The sequence below is a fragment of the Camelina sativa genome, chromosome 7 (assembly GCF_000633955.1).
Source record: "Camelina sativa cultivar DH55 chromosome 7, Cs, whole genome shotgun sequence".
NCBI lineage: Eukaryota > Viridiplantae > Streptophyta > Magnoliopsida > Brassicales > Brassicaceae > Camelina > Camelina sativa.
Window position 1 is genome coordinate 6,235,856 of NC_025691.1, and position 11,862 is coordinate 6,247,717.

At 37.4% G+C, this 11,862-nt stretch overlaps 2 protein-coding genes across 2 annotated transcripts in view; both read right to left on the reverse strand.

The window, feature by feature from the left end:
* Positions 1,124-2,908, reverse strand: LOC104700498 (probable protein phosphatase 2C 25). Its single transcript, XM_010416019.2, has 2 exons — positions 2,301-2,908; positions 1,124-2,028 (listed from the first exon to the last, which is right to left on the reverse strand). The coding sequence occupies exons 1-2, from the start codon at positions 2,829-2,831 to the stop codon at positions 1,342-1,344; spliced, it is 1,218 nt and encodes a 405-aa protein (XP_010414321.1). The 5' UTR covers positions 2,832-2,908; the 3' UTR covers positions 1,124-1,341.
* LOC104700499 (protein trichome birefringence-like 45) overlaps positions 5,380-11,862 on the reverse strand; it is a 14,893-nt gene continuing 8,410 nt past the window's right edge. Inside the window, exon 5 of the mRNA XM_010416022.2 lies at positions 5,380-5,882. Coding sequence (XP_010414324.1) covers positions 5,531-5,882 — 352 coding nt within the window. The 3' untranslated portion in view covers positions 5,380-5,530. The remainder of the gene's footprint in view (positions 5,883-11,862) is intronic.

The window sequence follows — 11,862 nt, forward strand, 5'->3', positions numbered from 1 at the left end:
TAATTGAGTTTATTTATCTATACATGATAATACTTGTGGCCTTCCACAGTTTGTATATCACTTCACTCTTATCAATATGTAACACATCGAAAATTATGGGGTTTCATTCATGTCAACATTGTCACAATCAACAACATAGTTCAGATATGTGTACTATAGACAAGATTTTCCTAAATGATTTGTATCGTAAATCTTAATATACGTAGTTCCAAGCGTTTTGTTTCGCATTCTCGATTCCGATCCTATGCAACTTAGGTCGCATTAGTTAGTCTCAATTGTAGTTAACTTATGTGGAATATATGACATAAATTACATACGTGAACAAATAATATATTTTCGGCCATTTGGTTTTCTGTTCAGCCCGATGTTTTGTTTCGGGGTGAAGTTTGCGATAATTTTTTTTACCGGAAGACATCTTTCATGGCTAAACTACCCCAAATTTAAGGATTAATAAAGAAAGCTCTCTTTATGGTCGATCATATTTTCTCTATCGAATTCTCTTGTACCTTAGCTTTACTTCGAGACAATACTGACAGAGCAACTCTTTGACCAGGATCACATGTAATGTCCATTTTACGTTGCATCTCAATGGACTCATATATGCTGGAGTTGTGGGTTGGAATAAATTTAAATTATAGATTCTTATCAATGAATATATAAGGTTATTTTGTTCAATAGTGTGGTAAATCAAATGTCAAAATTTTAAAGTCTTGAGATAAAATTAAGTTTAAACACATTAATTGCATCAAACCTCACATCTCTAGACCACGATATGGCTCTGATTTTTTGGATACGAGTTTGCAACAACAACACTCATCGACTCATTCTAATCCTCTGAACTTCGTGTCAGGTTTGTACACACCTGTAAATAAAACTTAAATGCAATAGAACTGTATCTTGTATGCTACTTTCATATGGCATTTAAGCAGCACAAAATATGTATTTCTGTGATGAGATTGGTTCTCTTCCTAAGCTCTTGTATGAGCTTTGTGTTTGTAGCAACTAGCAAGACAGTGTTTGTAGATGTGCTACAACTACTCAATCTCATCGTAGCAACTAGCACTACGACTTTGTGTTTGTATTGTACCATAGATGATCACGAAACATATAAAAAAAACAGAGATAATAACGAACTGATAATTAGATTAATTTCGACCAAAGCTCAAATCATACAAGAATCATAGGCTACACCATTGAGTTTTATCTTGTTTTTTTCCACTAAGTTAGAAAGAATAAACAAATGAATGAATCAAGTTAAAAGTACTAAATCATAGAAAGCCTCCAAATTTCTAAACGTCACATATCTAAAATCTTCTACGATGCTGCTTCTCTTCTCTTTTTCTACATGAACTGGTGCAAAGGGATCAACATCACACTAATATCATCCGACGAGCCTCGTGAAGCCGAGAGATCGACAAGCTTCTTACAAGCCTCCAACAACAACGGCTTCTCGTTTCCTAAACACAAAGGACGAGCAATATCAACGGCTTCTTGGTTACTCACTTTGTCCCATAAACCATCAGACGCCAAGATCAAAAACTCATGGTCCTGCTCAATCCTCGAAACCTTCGTCTCTGGCTCGGCAATAACCCACTTCTTAAGCTGAGCATCTCCAATTCCTCTCGACACAGCTAAAGATCCCTGAATTCTCCAAACACCGTGAAACGTATCAACATAACCACCCGTGGTTTCGATTCTCTTCTTTTCATCGTCTCTAGACGGACGGTGATCAGAAGAAAGCGCCTTAGCCACACCTCCTACACTCATAACAGCACGACAGTCACCAGCATTAGCCACCACAAGGCTACCCTCTCTAACTAGAGCCGTGACACAGCAAGAACCACCTTTAACATCTTTCTCCTTAAGAAACGCAGCGTCAGTCATAAGGTAACCACGTTTCACAGCATCAGCTATCTCAGACTCGTCTCTCTTAACACCTATCTCTTCTACAACGTTCTTATCTAAGTTCTTAGCTGCAAACTCAGCCGCCTTAACTCCTCCATGACCATCATATACTCCAAATATCGCCTGAAGAACAAAAAACAGCGTTTAGAATCGCGTTTGCATCGTTTCAAACAATTCAATTTAAAAAATCTCCGAATTGAAATCCCTAATCAAATAAAAAATCTCCGAACTGAAATCGCGATTACATCGTTTCAAACAGTTCGATTCAAAACCTAATCGACTCAAACCCTAATCGAATCATAAATCACCAAATTGAAATCGCGATTACATCGTTTCAAACAATCCGATTCAAAACCGTAATTAACTCAAACCCTAATCGAAATTGGGAATTTTACCTGTTTGCGATCTCCATGAAGATTAGTGATAGCAGAGAAACGATCCTCCATAGCTTCTCTTCGTCCTCTCTTACAATAAACAGAGTAGCCATCACCATCCCTCTCAACCTCACTACGCTCCTCCCTCGGCGTCGTCGCAACCACACCCTTCGCCGACGGAGCTACGAATCCAGCAGTACCAATCGGTATATCAAGCCTCGTCGGTCTTTTCCTTTTCAAAGCCCCTCCCGGAGGAGACGACGACTGGCTTGCAGCGGAAACAGAGTCAGATCCGAAAGCTAACGGAGGAACAGGACCGAATCCGGTGGTCGGAGGTTTTTGGAACCGGAGACGAAACGGAGATTTAGGAGAAGAAACGGCGGCGGTTGAAGAAGGAGACGAAGGAGAAGAGGTTTGAGGTTTGAGATGAGAGAGAGTTAGAGAGAGAGATGATTCTTGCGGCGAAGAGAGGATCAAAGAAGGTTTGTTACAGAATAGAGAAGATGACGGTGAAAAGACCGGTGAGTTACACACAGCGACAGAGCAAGACATCGTTTCCGATTTCGATTCCGATTCCGATTTAGAAGAAATTGAGATTGTGTTGAAGGAAGAAGAAGAAGAAGAAGGAAAGGTTTTAAATATAAAGAGATTAAAATTAAAAGGAGTCCGTGTTTATCGAGTTTTTTTATTCAAAGTCTTTGACTGTGTAAATGACTTTTATGTCCTTGTAGTTTCTGTTTTCCTTTTTTTATTCTTACGGTTTTGTCCTTTTACTTTCTAGAAAGAATAACAATATATTTTTTTTTTGTGGAGAAACAAAAATAGGAATAGTTTTTTTTTAATACTACTCTTTGTTGACTAGAAAGATGAGTTTTTTTTTGGAAATAAGGAAATATTTTTCTCTAGTGGACTACAATTATTGTCGTTTTTGTTCTTTTTTCTAAAAGAGAAGTAGAATTATTCAAAGAAAAAACGAAAAAGAGAACGTTTGGTTGGGATAAAACAGTCATTCACAGTCCAAAAATAGCTAAAACGATGAAGTAAGCAATTTATTGTTGTACTCTATAAGGATAAAATGGACATTTGCAATTAAGTCAAAAACACGTCTAAAAGGAAACGAATAATTAAAAAAAGAGTTGGGGCATGTGGTTGATTTTATTGGTAACGTATCTGTGTTAAAGAAGTGTTTCATTGATGACTCACTTTTTTTGTTTTTTTTTGCTACTTTTTAAAATTTATAAAATGAACACAGAAGAATCTTAAAGAATTAAAAAAAAAAACGACCGTTGTGAAGAGATTAACACAAGTCGTCGTTTGATTGGTTAGCATATTTTTGCTGGTCGTAGTCGCAGCTTCTTAGCAAGTGACCGTTGAGGGACACTGATGAGAGGATGAGGAAGGAGCCTTCGTTGTGTGGCTGTTTCCATTTGATGACCGTTGTGTTGTGTGAATACATCACTATCGGGTTTAATTACATTATATTAGTAATTATTATTAGTGAATGGAAAAATTATTAAAGTGTTATTTAGTTTCTCTCGTTTCACACGAGGTCTTCTCGTTATAATAATACAAGTCTCTTATTTTTAAGAGAGAGTGTTTAACTTTTGATTAGCTGTGCCTGTGAGTTGTGTGACATCAATAATAACGGGTAGCTTTGGTTGTCTTTGAAACGGTGTTTGTTGGAAATAATAGTATTAGAGATATTATTATGTCATGTGTCATATGAGTTTAGATATCGTAGTTTATATTATATAATGATAGTTCAAAATAAAACATATAGTACGATCAAGAATCAAGATATATATACGATCAAAACATATTCTTATTTATAATTCTTACATCTTTGTTCATCCTATATTGGAGAAAATTCTAAGTTCGATAATACTCCTTTTGTATTAATATTACTTTTCTCCAATACATCTTTATCACAATTCATAATTTTCTTATGTTTTTTTCCTTCAACTCTAGAACATTGCAATAAATATTGGTCGGTTTAAATCTATGCCTTTATTAATTAATACTAAAAGATTTTTCCCTCTATTTCTTATCAAAAGTGGTTTTAGATTTAAAGTTTTGTTTCATTATAAGTATCCGTTTGTATATTCAATGCATTGAATCAAAATAAAATATTCCAGTTTTAATTCATACTATACACTAATGTGTTAACCAATGAGAAAAGTCATATAGTGTATTAGTAAAAGGTAATACACAAAATTTAATTAGTTTCTTAATATGTGTGAAAATGTCTTGAACATCATTTATAACAAAACAGAGAAAGTATTAGGCAAAGGAAATTAATAGGTGCAATATGATAATACCAAAACTAATAACATGCATATTAACATGTGATTTTTTATTTTCGTAAAGAAGAAACCATTTGTATAGAAGGACGAAGGACATGTATAAATTCCGTTTATAGTAAGCGAGACCGAAATAAAACTATTTGATTTCGACATGTGATGGTATTCCCGTGGGTGGATTAAGCAAAATATACATACTTTTAAAACAGCAAATCTTATATAAGCAAATTGTTAAAGTGAACTGGAAAATCGTTAGTTAGAATCATTACATTAATCAGTCATAGTATGCAATTTAATTATGTTATAATCAATGCTGTTTATGTTCAACTAAAGACTGAGTCACATACAAGACTCATCCTACTTGAACGATTGGACTTGGTTATAAAGATGAGTATATATTTGTTGACCGAAGAGTATGATTAATCAATTAAAGTAGGTTTCCCACTTCCATAATAAGGATTCTTCTGTGGTCTTCCGTTGAAATTGTCTTCTATCTACTTCCTTTTTTTTTTTTCTCATCTTTTAAAGTTTACAGATTGCAACAACCCAATTTAGTTTTTTCCTTCTTTCTAGTTTCTAGCATCTTAAATTCTTAATGTAGTAAGCCTGCGTTTGTCCAAAAAAAAAAAAAAAAAATGTAGTAAGACTGCAGATTCATAAAAGAAATCTAACATGTCGAACAAGACATTATTATTGGACCCCTTTTTTTAGTTTACCATCATTTTGAGTTCAAGCCCAACAATGTATAGGCCTTTTTATTTGAAGTGTTACTTAATATTACAACAATCAGAGAAGAAGTGTGAAAGAAAAGGATTAGGATGGATGCTTCATCAATCACAATTATATGTTTTGATTAAATGTTACAACTTAGTGAACTTACATTACATATAAAAACTAGGAAACTATAGATTCAATAGATATACATTTGATTGAACTTGGTTAATCAAATCTTCAATACAACAAAGCAGCATAAAACAATTGGTTCCAAGTATCGGGAAGACCAGGAAGACACCAATGGCTACAATCAGACGAACGGTCAGGGTTTCTTTTCAGAGAAGGGTTGAGATCTCCACTGTATATCGAAGGGTGACAGTCTACACGCAGAGCAGAGAGCATAGTTATATCCATCAATGAGACATGCGACTTCACCTCTTTAACCTCGTCGTCGATCACTTTCTTTTGGTTTACGTATGAACTGGTCGGGTACGATGTTCCACTAAACGGTGTCGTTTGTCCGTAGCAGCTTTTACCTCCTTGAGTTAACGTTGAAGTTTTTGATCTTGATGAAGCCCACTCATTTGGACTGCAGCACATATCCAAAAGTCTTTATAATCAACATTTCATCACATATAGTCTTTAAAGATTATACGAGTGGTAGGATACAACAATAAATGTTATGTATATCATTTTGCAAGTTGCAAGGAGGAAAAGCTTTCTCATTGGCAAAACACAGCTCATATGTGGACCTTTTTCAAAAACTATTCTCATTGTTTATCCTTTTGAGTTTTTTCTTTTTTTAGCACTAGTGTAATTTCAAATCCCTTTTTGACGGCAAATAATTAACCATTCCAAATTGACATTACTCATCTTCATTGTTTTTTTGACAAGGAAAAAAACGAATCTCGTTTTGAAATAACATATCATAAGTCATAAGTTCATAACTCATAAGCAACTACTTTTTGTTGGAACGTTATTTACATTTAAGAATGACTACTATAATTATTTCATATACACACGTATTTGATATCACGTCTAGACATTTTAGCTATAGCTAGCAAAAATGAGGCCATGCACAATGGTAAATGGTATAAGTAGTAGAGAGTAGTTTGGTAGCAACTTTTTTTTTTTTTGTCAACTGATTTTATATATTGATATTGAAAGGATACAACTTACTATATCTACTCCATTGACTTGAGAAAAGTCAAACCAAAAAATCAAAAAATCTAAAAGGCATGAATACACCCGACCACTTCCTACCTACCCTGATCAACCATTTAACAGGGAATTTACAAAAAGAATCACTACTTTTAAGAACCATTGATCAAAGCACAGACCAACTCAAACAGAGGAAACACTCTTATCTCTGAAAAGTTCTTCAAGCCAACTTGGGTAACTGGTCGCTACATAAGAACGAAGCCTTCCTTGCCTTAAAACACTTTGTGCAATGAGAAAGGCTCCTCTATTCGCTGTCACACATTCGAAAACCACCAACCAATCCAACAAAAGAAACAACGATCCCAACATTTCTGTTGTCTGAAACCTAAAAGAAGGTCACGCTTGCGGCCTGTTAATGATTCCAACCAACAAAATGTCATCCACTGCAAACTCCACCTTGTTTACCTTGAGACTAACCATACTCTCAACTGCCCAAACCGAACTGATTACTTGGGCTTCCATCCTGCTTTTAGTATTAGGGAAAGAACTTCTACTGTGCAAGAGCACCTTTCCTTTCTCATCTCTCAAAACCCAAGCAGCTCCAACTAACAATTGTTCTTTTGACCAAACCACTCCTAAGTTGCATTTGACCCAATCCTTTTGAGGCGGTTTCCAGGATATTACGGGAGAAACTACTTGGTTTCGATCACTAGAATTCTGACCCTCCATTGGCATTGTCCTTTCTCCTTCAACCACTTGAGCTGCACTCCAATCCTCAACATCTTTTCTGACTTTCTCCACAGTCTCCAAAGGAGAAAATCTTTTGCCTTCAAAAAAGAACATATTCCTGTTTTTCCAGATTCTCCAGATAAGCCAAGGAAAACTTCTCCTTATTTCTAGCGGCCAATTTCTATTATCTCTATTTATCAAGAAGTGATAGATATTGGAAAAAACAGAACCATGAACAAAACCTCCCTCTAGTTCAGANACATTCGAAAACCACCAACCAATCCAACAAAAGAAACAACGATCCCAACATTTCTGTTGTCTGAAACCTAAAAGAAGGTCACGCTTGCGGCCTGTTAATGATTCCAACCAACAAAATGTCATCCACTGCAAACTCCACCTTGTTTACCTTGAGACTAACCATACTCTCAACTGCCCAAACCGAACTGATTACTTGGGCTTCCATCCTGCTTTTAATATTAGGGAAAGAACTTCTACTGTGCAAGAGCACCTTTCCTTTCTCATCTCTCAAAACCCAAGCAGCTCCAACTAACAATTGTTCTTTTGACCAAACCACTCCTAAGTTGCATTTGACCCAATCCTTTTGAGGCGGTTTCCAGGATATTACGGGAGAAACTACTTGGTTTCGATCACTAGAATTCTGACCCTCCATTGGCATTGTCCTTTCTCCTTCAACCACTTGAGCTGCACTCCAATCCTCAACATCTTTTCTGACTTTCTCCACAATCTCCAAAGGAGAAAATCTTTTGCCTTCAAAAAAGAACATATTCCTGTTTTTCCAGATTCTCCAGATAAGCCAAGGAAAACTTCTCCTTATTTCTAGCGGCCAATTTCTATTATCTCTATTTATCAAGTAGTGATAGATATTGGAAAAAACAGAACCATGAACAAAACCTCCCTCTGGTTCAGGATAGTCGGAGATAGCCCAAATTTGTCTAGAAAGAGAGCAACCAAAGAGCACATGTTGAATAGATTCTCCTTCTAGACCGCAAGTTTGGCAACGATTATCCACCTTCATACCTCTACAAGATAGTAAATCCATAACTGGGATCGCACCACTAAGAATTTTCCAGAGGAAAACCTTGATTTTGGGTTCCGTTTTGAGTTTCCACACCTGTATCTTGAGCTCATTTAAGGACGGTTGTAATGAAGCTTCTGCTAAAACTGACCCCAAGTTGATCTGCGAAGTTAACCAATAACCAGACTTCACTGAGTAAGCCCAACTCTTGTTATGTTTCCAAATCCAGAAATCTTCACTTGACACTACAGGTTTGTGTTCTTTTATCAGCTCCACATCCCCCGGATAAAACTGGTCCTCAAGTTTGTCAATGTCCCACTCCTTCCTGTTCGGTACAATGAGATCACACACCAACAAGTCGATGTTAATTATAGGGTTCTTTATCCAGGGAGCTCTCATTCCATTATCCTCTAACCAAGGGTCCATCCAAACTCTAATACTTTTTCCATTTCCAACTCGCTTAACTAGATCTTGAGTTAAAAGATCTCTGCCATGGAGAATACTTCTCCAACCATAGGAAGGTCTTGGACCCAGCACAGCTTGCAGAAACTCTGAATCCGGAAAGTATCTACTTTTGATGACTCTGGAGAAAANAACATATTCCTGTTTTTCCAGATTCTCCAGATAAGCCAAGGAAAACTTCTCCTTATTTCTAGCGGCCAATTTCTATTATCTCTATTTATCAAGTAGTGATAGATATTGGAAAAAACAGAACCATGAACAAAACCTCCCTCTGGTTCAGGATAGTCGGAGATAGCCCAAATTTGTCTAGAAAGAGAGCAACCAAAGAGCACATGTTGAATAGATTCTCCTTCTAGACCGCAAGTTTGGCAACGATTATCCACCTTCATACCTCTACAAGATAGTAAATCCATAACTGGGATCGCACCACTAAGAATTTTCCAGAGGAAAACCTTGATTTTGGGTTCCGTTTTGAGTTTCCACACCTGTATCTTGAGCTCATTTAAAGACGGTTGTAATGAAGCTTCTGCTAAAACTGACCCCAAGTTGATCTGCGAAGCTAACCAATAACCAGACTTCACTGAGTAAGCCCCACTCTTGTTATGTTTCCAAATCCAGAAATCTTCACTTGACACTACAGGTTTGTGTTCTTTTATCAGCTCCACATCCCCCGGATAAAACTGGTCCTCAAGTTTGTCAATGTCCCACTCCTTCCTGTTCGGTACAATGAGATCACACACCAACAAGTCGATGTTAATTATAGGGTTCTTTATCCAGGGCGCTCTCATTCCATTATCCTCTAACCAAGGGTCCATCCAAACTCTAATACTTTTTCCATTTCCAACTCGCTTAACTAGACCTTGAGTTAAAAGATCTCTGCCATGGAGAATACTTCTCCAACCATAGGAAGGTCTTGGACCCAGCACAGCTTGCAGAAACTCTGAATCCGGAAAGTATCTACTTTTGATGACTCTGGAGAAAAGACAGTTTGGGAATTGAATTAACCTCCACGCTTGTTTGGCTAACAACGCCTGGTTGAAAAGACCTATATCTCTAAAACCCAACCCCCCTAAAGCTTTCGGTAGACACAATTTCTCCCAACTCACCCAATGGATCTTCCTCAAATGCTCAGCTGAACTCCACCAAAAATCAGACATAGCACTTGCTAAATTGCTACAGGTGGTTTTGGGGAGTTTAAAACATGACATCGCAAAAACAGGCATTGCCACTGCCACTGTTTTTATCATGATCTCCTTCCCGCCTTGTGAAAGCGATCTAGAGAACCAGACTGAAGTTTTGCTCTTGAGTCTGTCTTTGATATAATCCAACATCACCACCTTCGATCCACTAAAGCATTCTGGAAGACCTAAGTACACCCCTGCTCCACCTTCATGCTCAATCTCCAAGGTTGTCTTGACCTCAAGCTTGTTCGAACCTAAAACCTTGGTCCCAAAAGAGATGGAAGACTTATTAAGATTGATAGTCTGACCTGTAGCCTTTCCATACCCTTTCAGTATATTGTACAACACCAAGGCCTGATCTTTATTTGCCTTGCAGATGAATAAACTGTCATCAGCAAACAAAAGATGATGAATACTTGGACCCTGCTCTGAGAACTGCATCCCATCAATAAGACCCAAATGTTGTGCTTTGTTCAACAAATGCGTAAGGCCTTCAGTACACAACACAAAAACAAAGGGGGAAAGCGGATCTCCTTGACGCAATCCTCTTTGTGGAATGATCATCCCAAAAGGTTTATCATTTATCAAAACTGAGAAAGTCACCGAACAAACACACATCATCATCCAATCGATCAAAGTCTGGTGAAAACCAACAGCCTTGAGAAGAGTTCTGAGGTAACTCCATTCGACTCGATCATAAGCTTTGGACATGTCAGTTTTCACCGCCATGAACTCACCCGAAAACTTATCCTTTGTGCGCAGACTATGGACCACTTCATGTGCTACCAGGATATTATCTGAAATTAACCTCCTAGGTACAAACGCAGTTCGAGTCTCTGAGACAATCTGATCCAACATTGGCTTCAATCTCTGAAATAAAACCTTCGAAACTATCTTATACAAGACTGAGCACAAACTGATCAGTCTTAAATCTGACATCTCTTCAGGATGCATAATCTTCGATCAGGAGACATAAATGAGTGTAGTTCCACTCTACTGGCATCACCCCTGTTCGAAAGACATTTTTCACCTCTAGTATCACCTTTTTCCCCACAATGCTCCAATAATGTTGGAAGAAGATACCCGACATCCCATCAGGACCTGGGGAACTGCCTGGTTTGATAGAGAAAACAGCTTCTCTAATCTCTTCCGAAGACACTTCTTTAATTAACCTGTCATTCATGTGATCAGAGATTTTGGGTGGGAAATCCTCAAACCATTGATTGAAGCTAGTAGGATTAGAGGACTTAAACAAGTCATTAAAGTATGTCGTCGCAACTTCACCTTTTGCACCTTCAGAAAACTGCTCTATACCATTAAGATCCACCAGCTTTTCAATGCGTTTTTTGCCTCTATTGTTCTTGACAGAATTCTGAAAAAACTTGGTATTCTTGTCTCCACAATGCATCCACTTTTCTCTACTTCTCTGACTCCAATAAACTTCCTCCTCCCAATACGCTTTGGCTAAGTCTTTTTTTAGAATGAAAATTTGCTGGAACCTAGGATTCAAAGTCGACTGTTCCTGTTCTAGAGCTCTTTCTATCACCTGAATGTTGTCTTTAGCATTCATATTATTCTCACATTTCCAACCACTAAGAGCCCTTCTACACAATCTTATGCGATCAGACACCAACAAATTGTCCACCATTTCATCAGAACTCCATGCCTGTAGAATTGTTTCCTCAACCCTTGGCTTATGCAGAAATCTTTTGTCAAACCTGAATTGACCTCTGTAAGAATCCATAGAAGCCATCAAGTTGACTAGAACTGGTCTGTGATCAGAGCCTCTCATTTCCAAGAAATGCTGATTGGTCGCAGGAAACTTTTTAAACCACTCTTTGTTACCAAAAGTTCTATCCAACCTACTCTGAATCCACAAGTCATATCTCCTCCCAGCCCATGTAAACCTATTACCCGAACTGGACAACTCCCTCATCCCATAAGCTTCTTGCATTTCTTTAAAAGGTTTGAAGTACGATTCACATCTTTTTGGCCCTCCA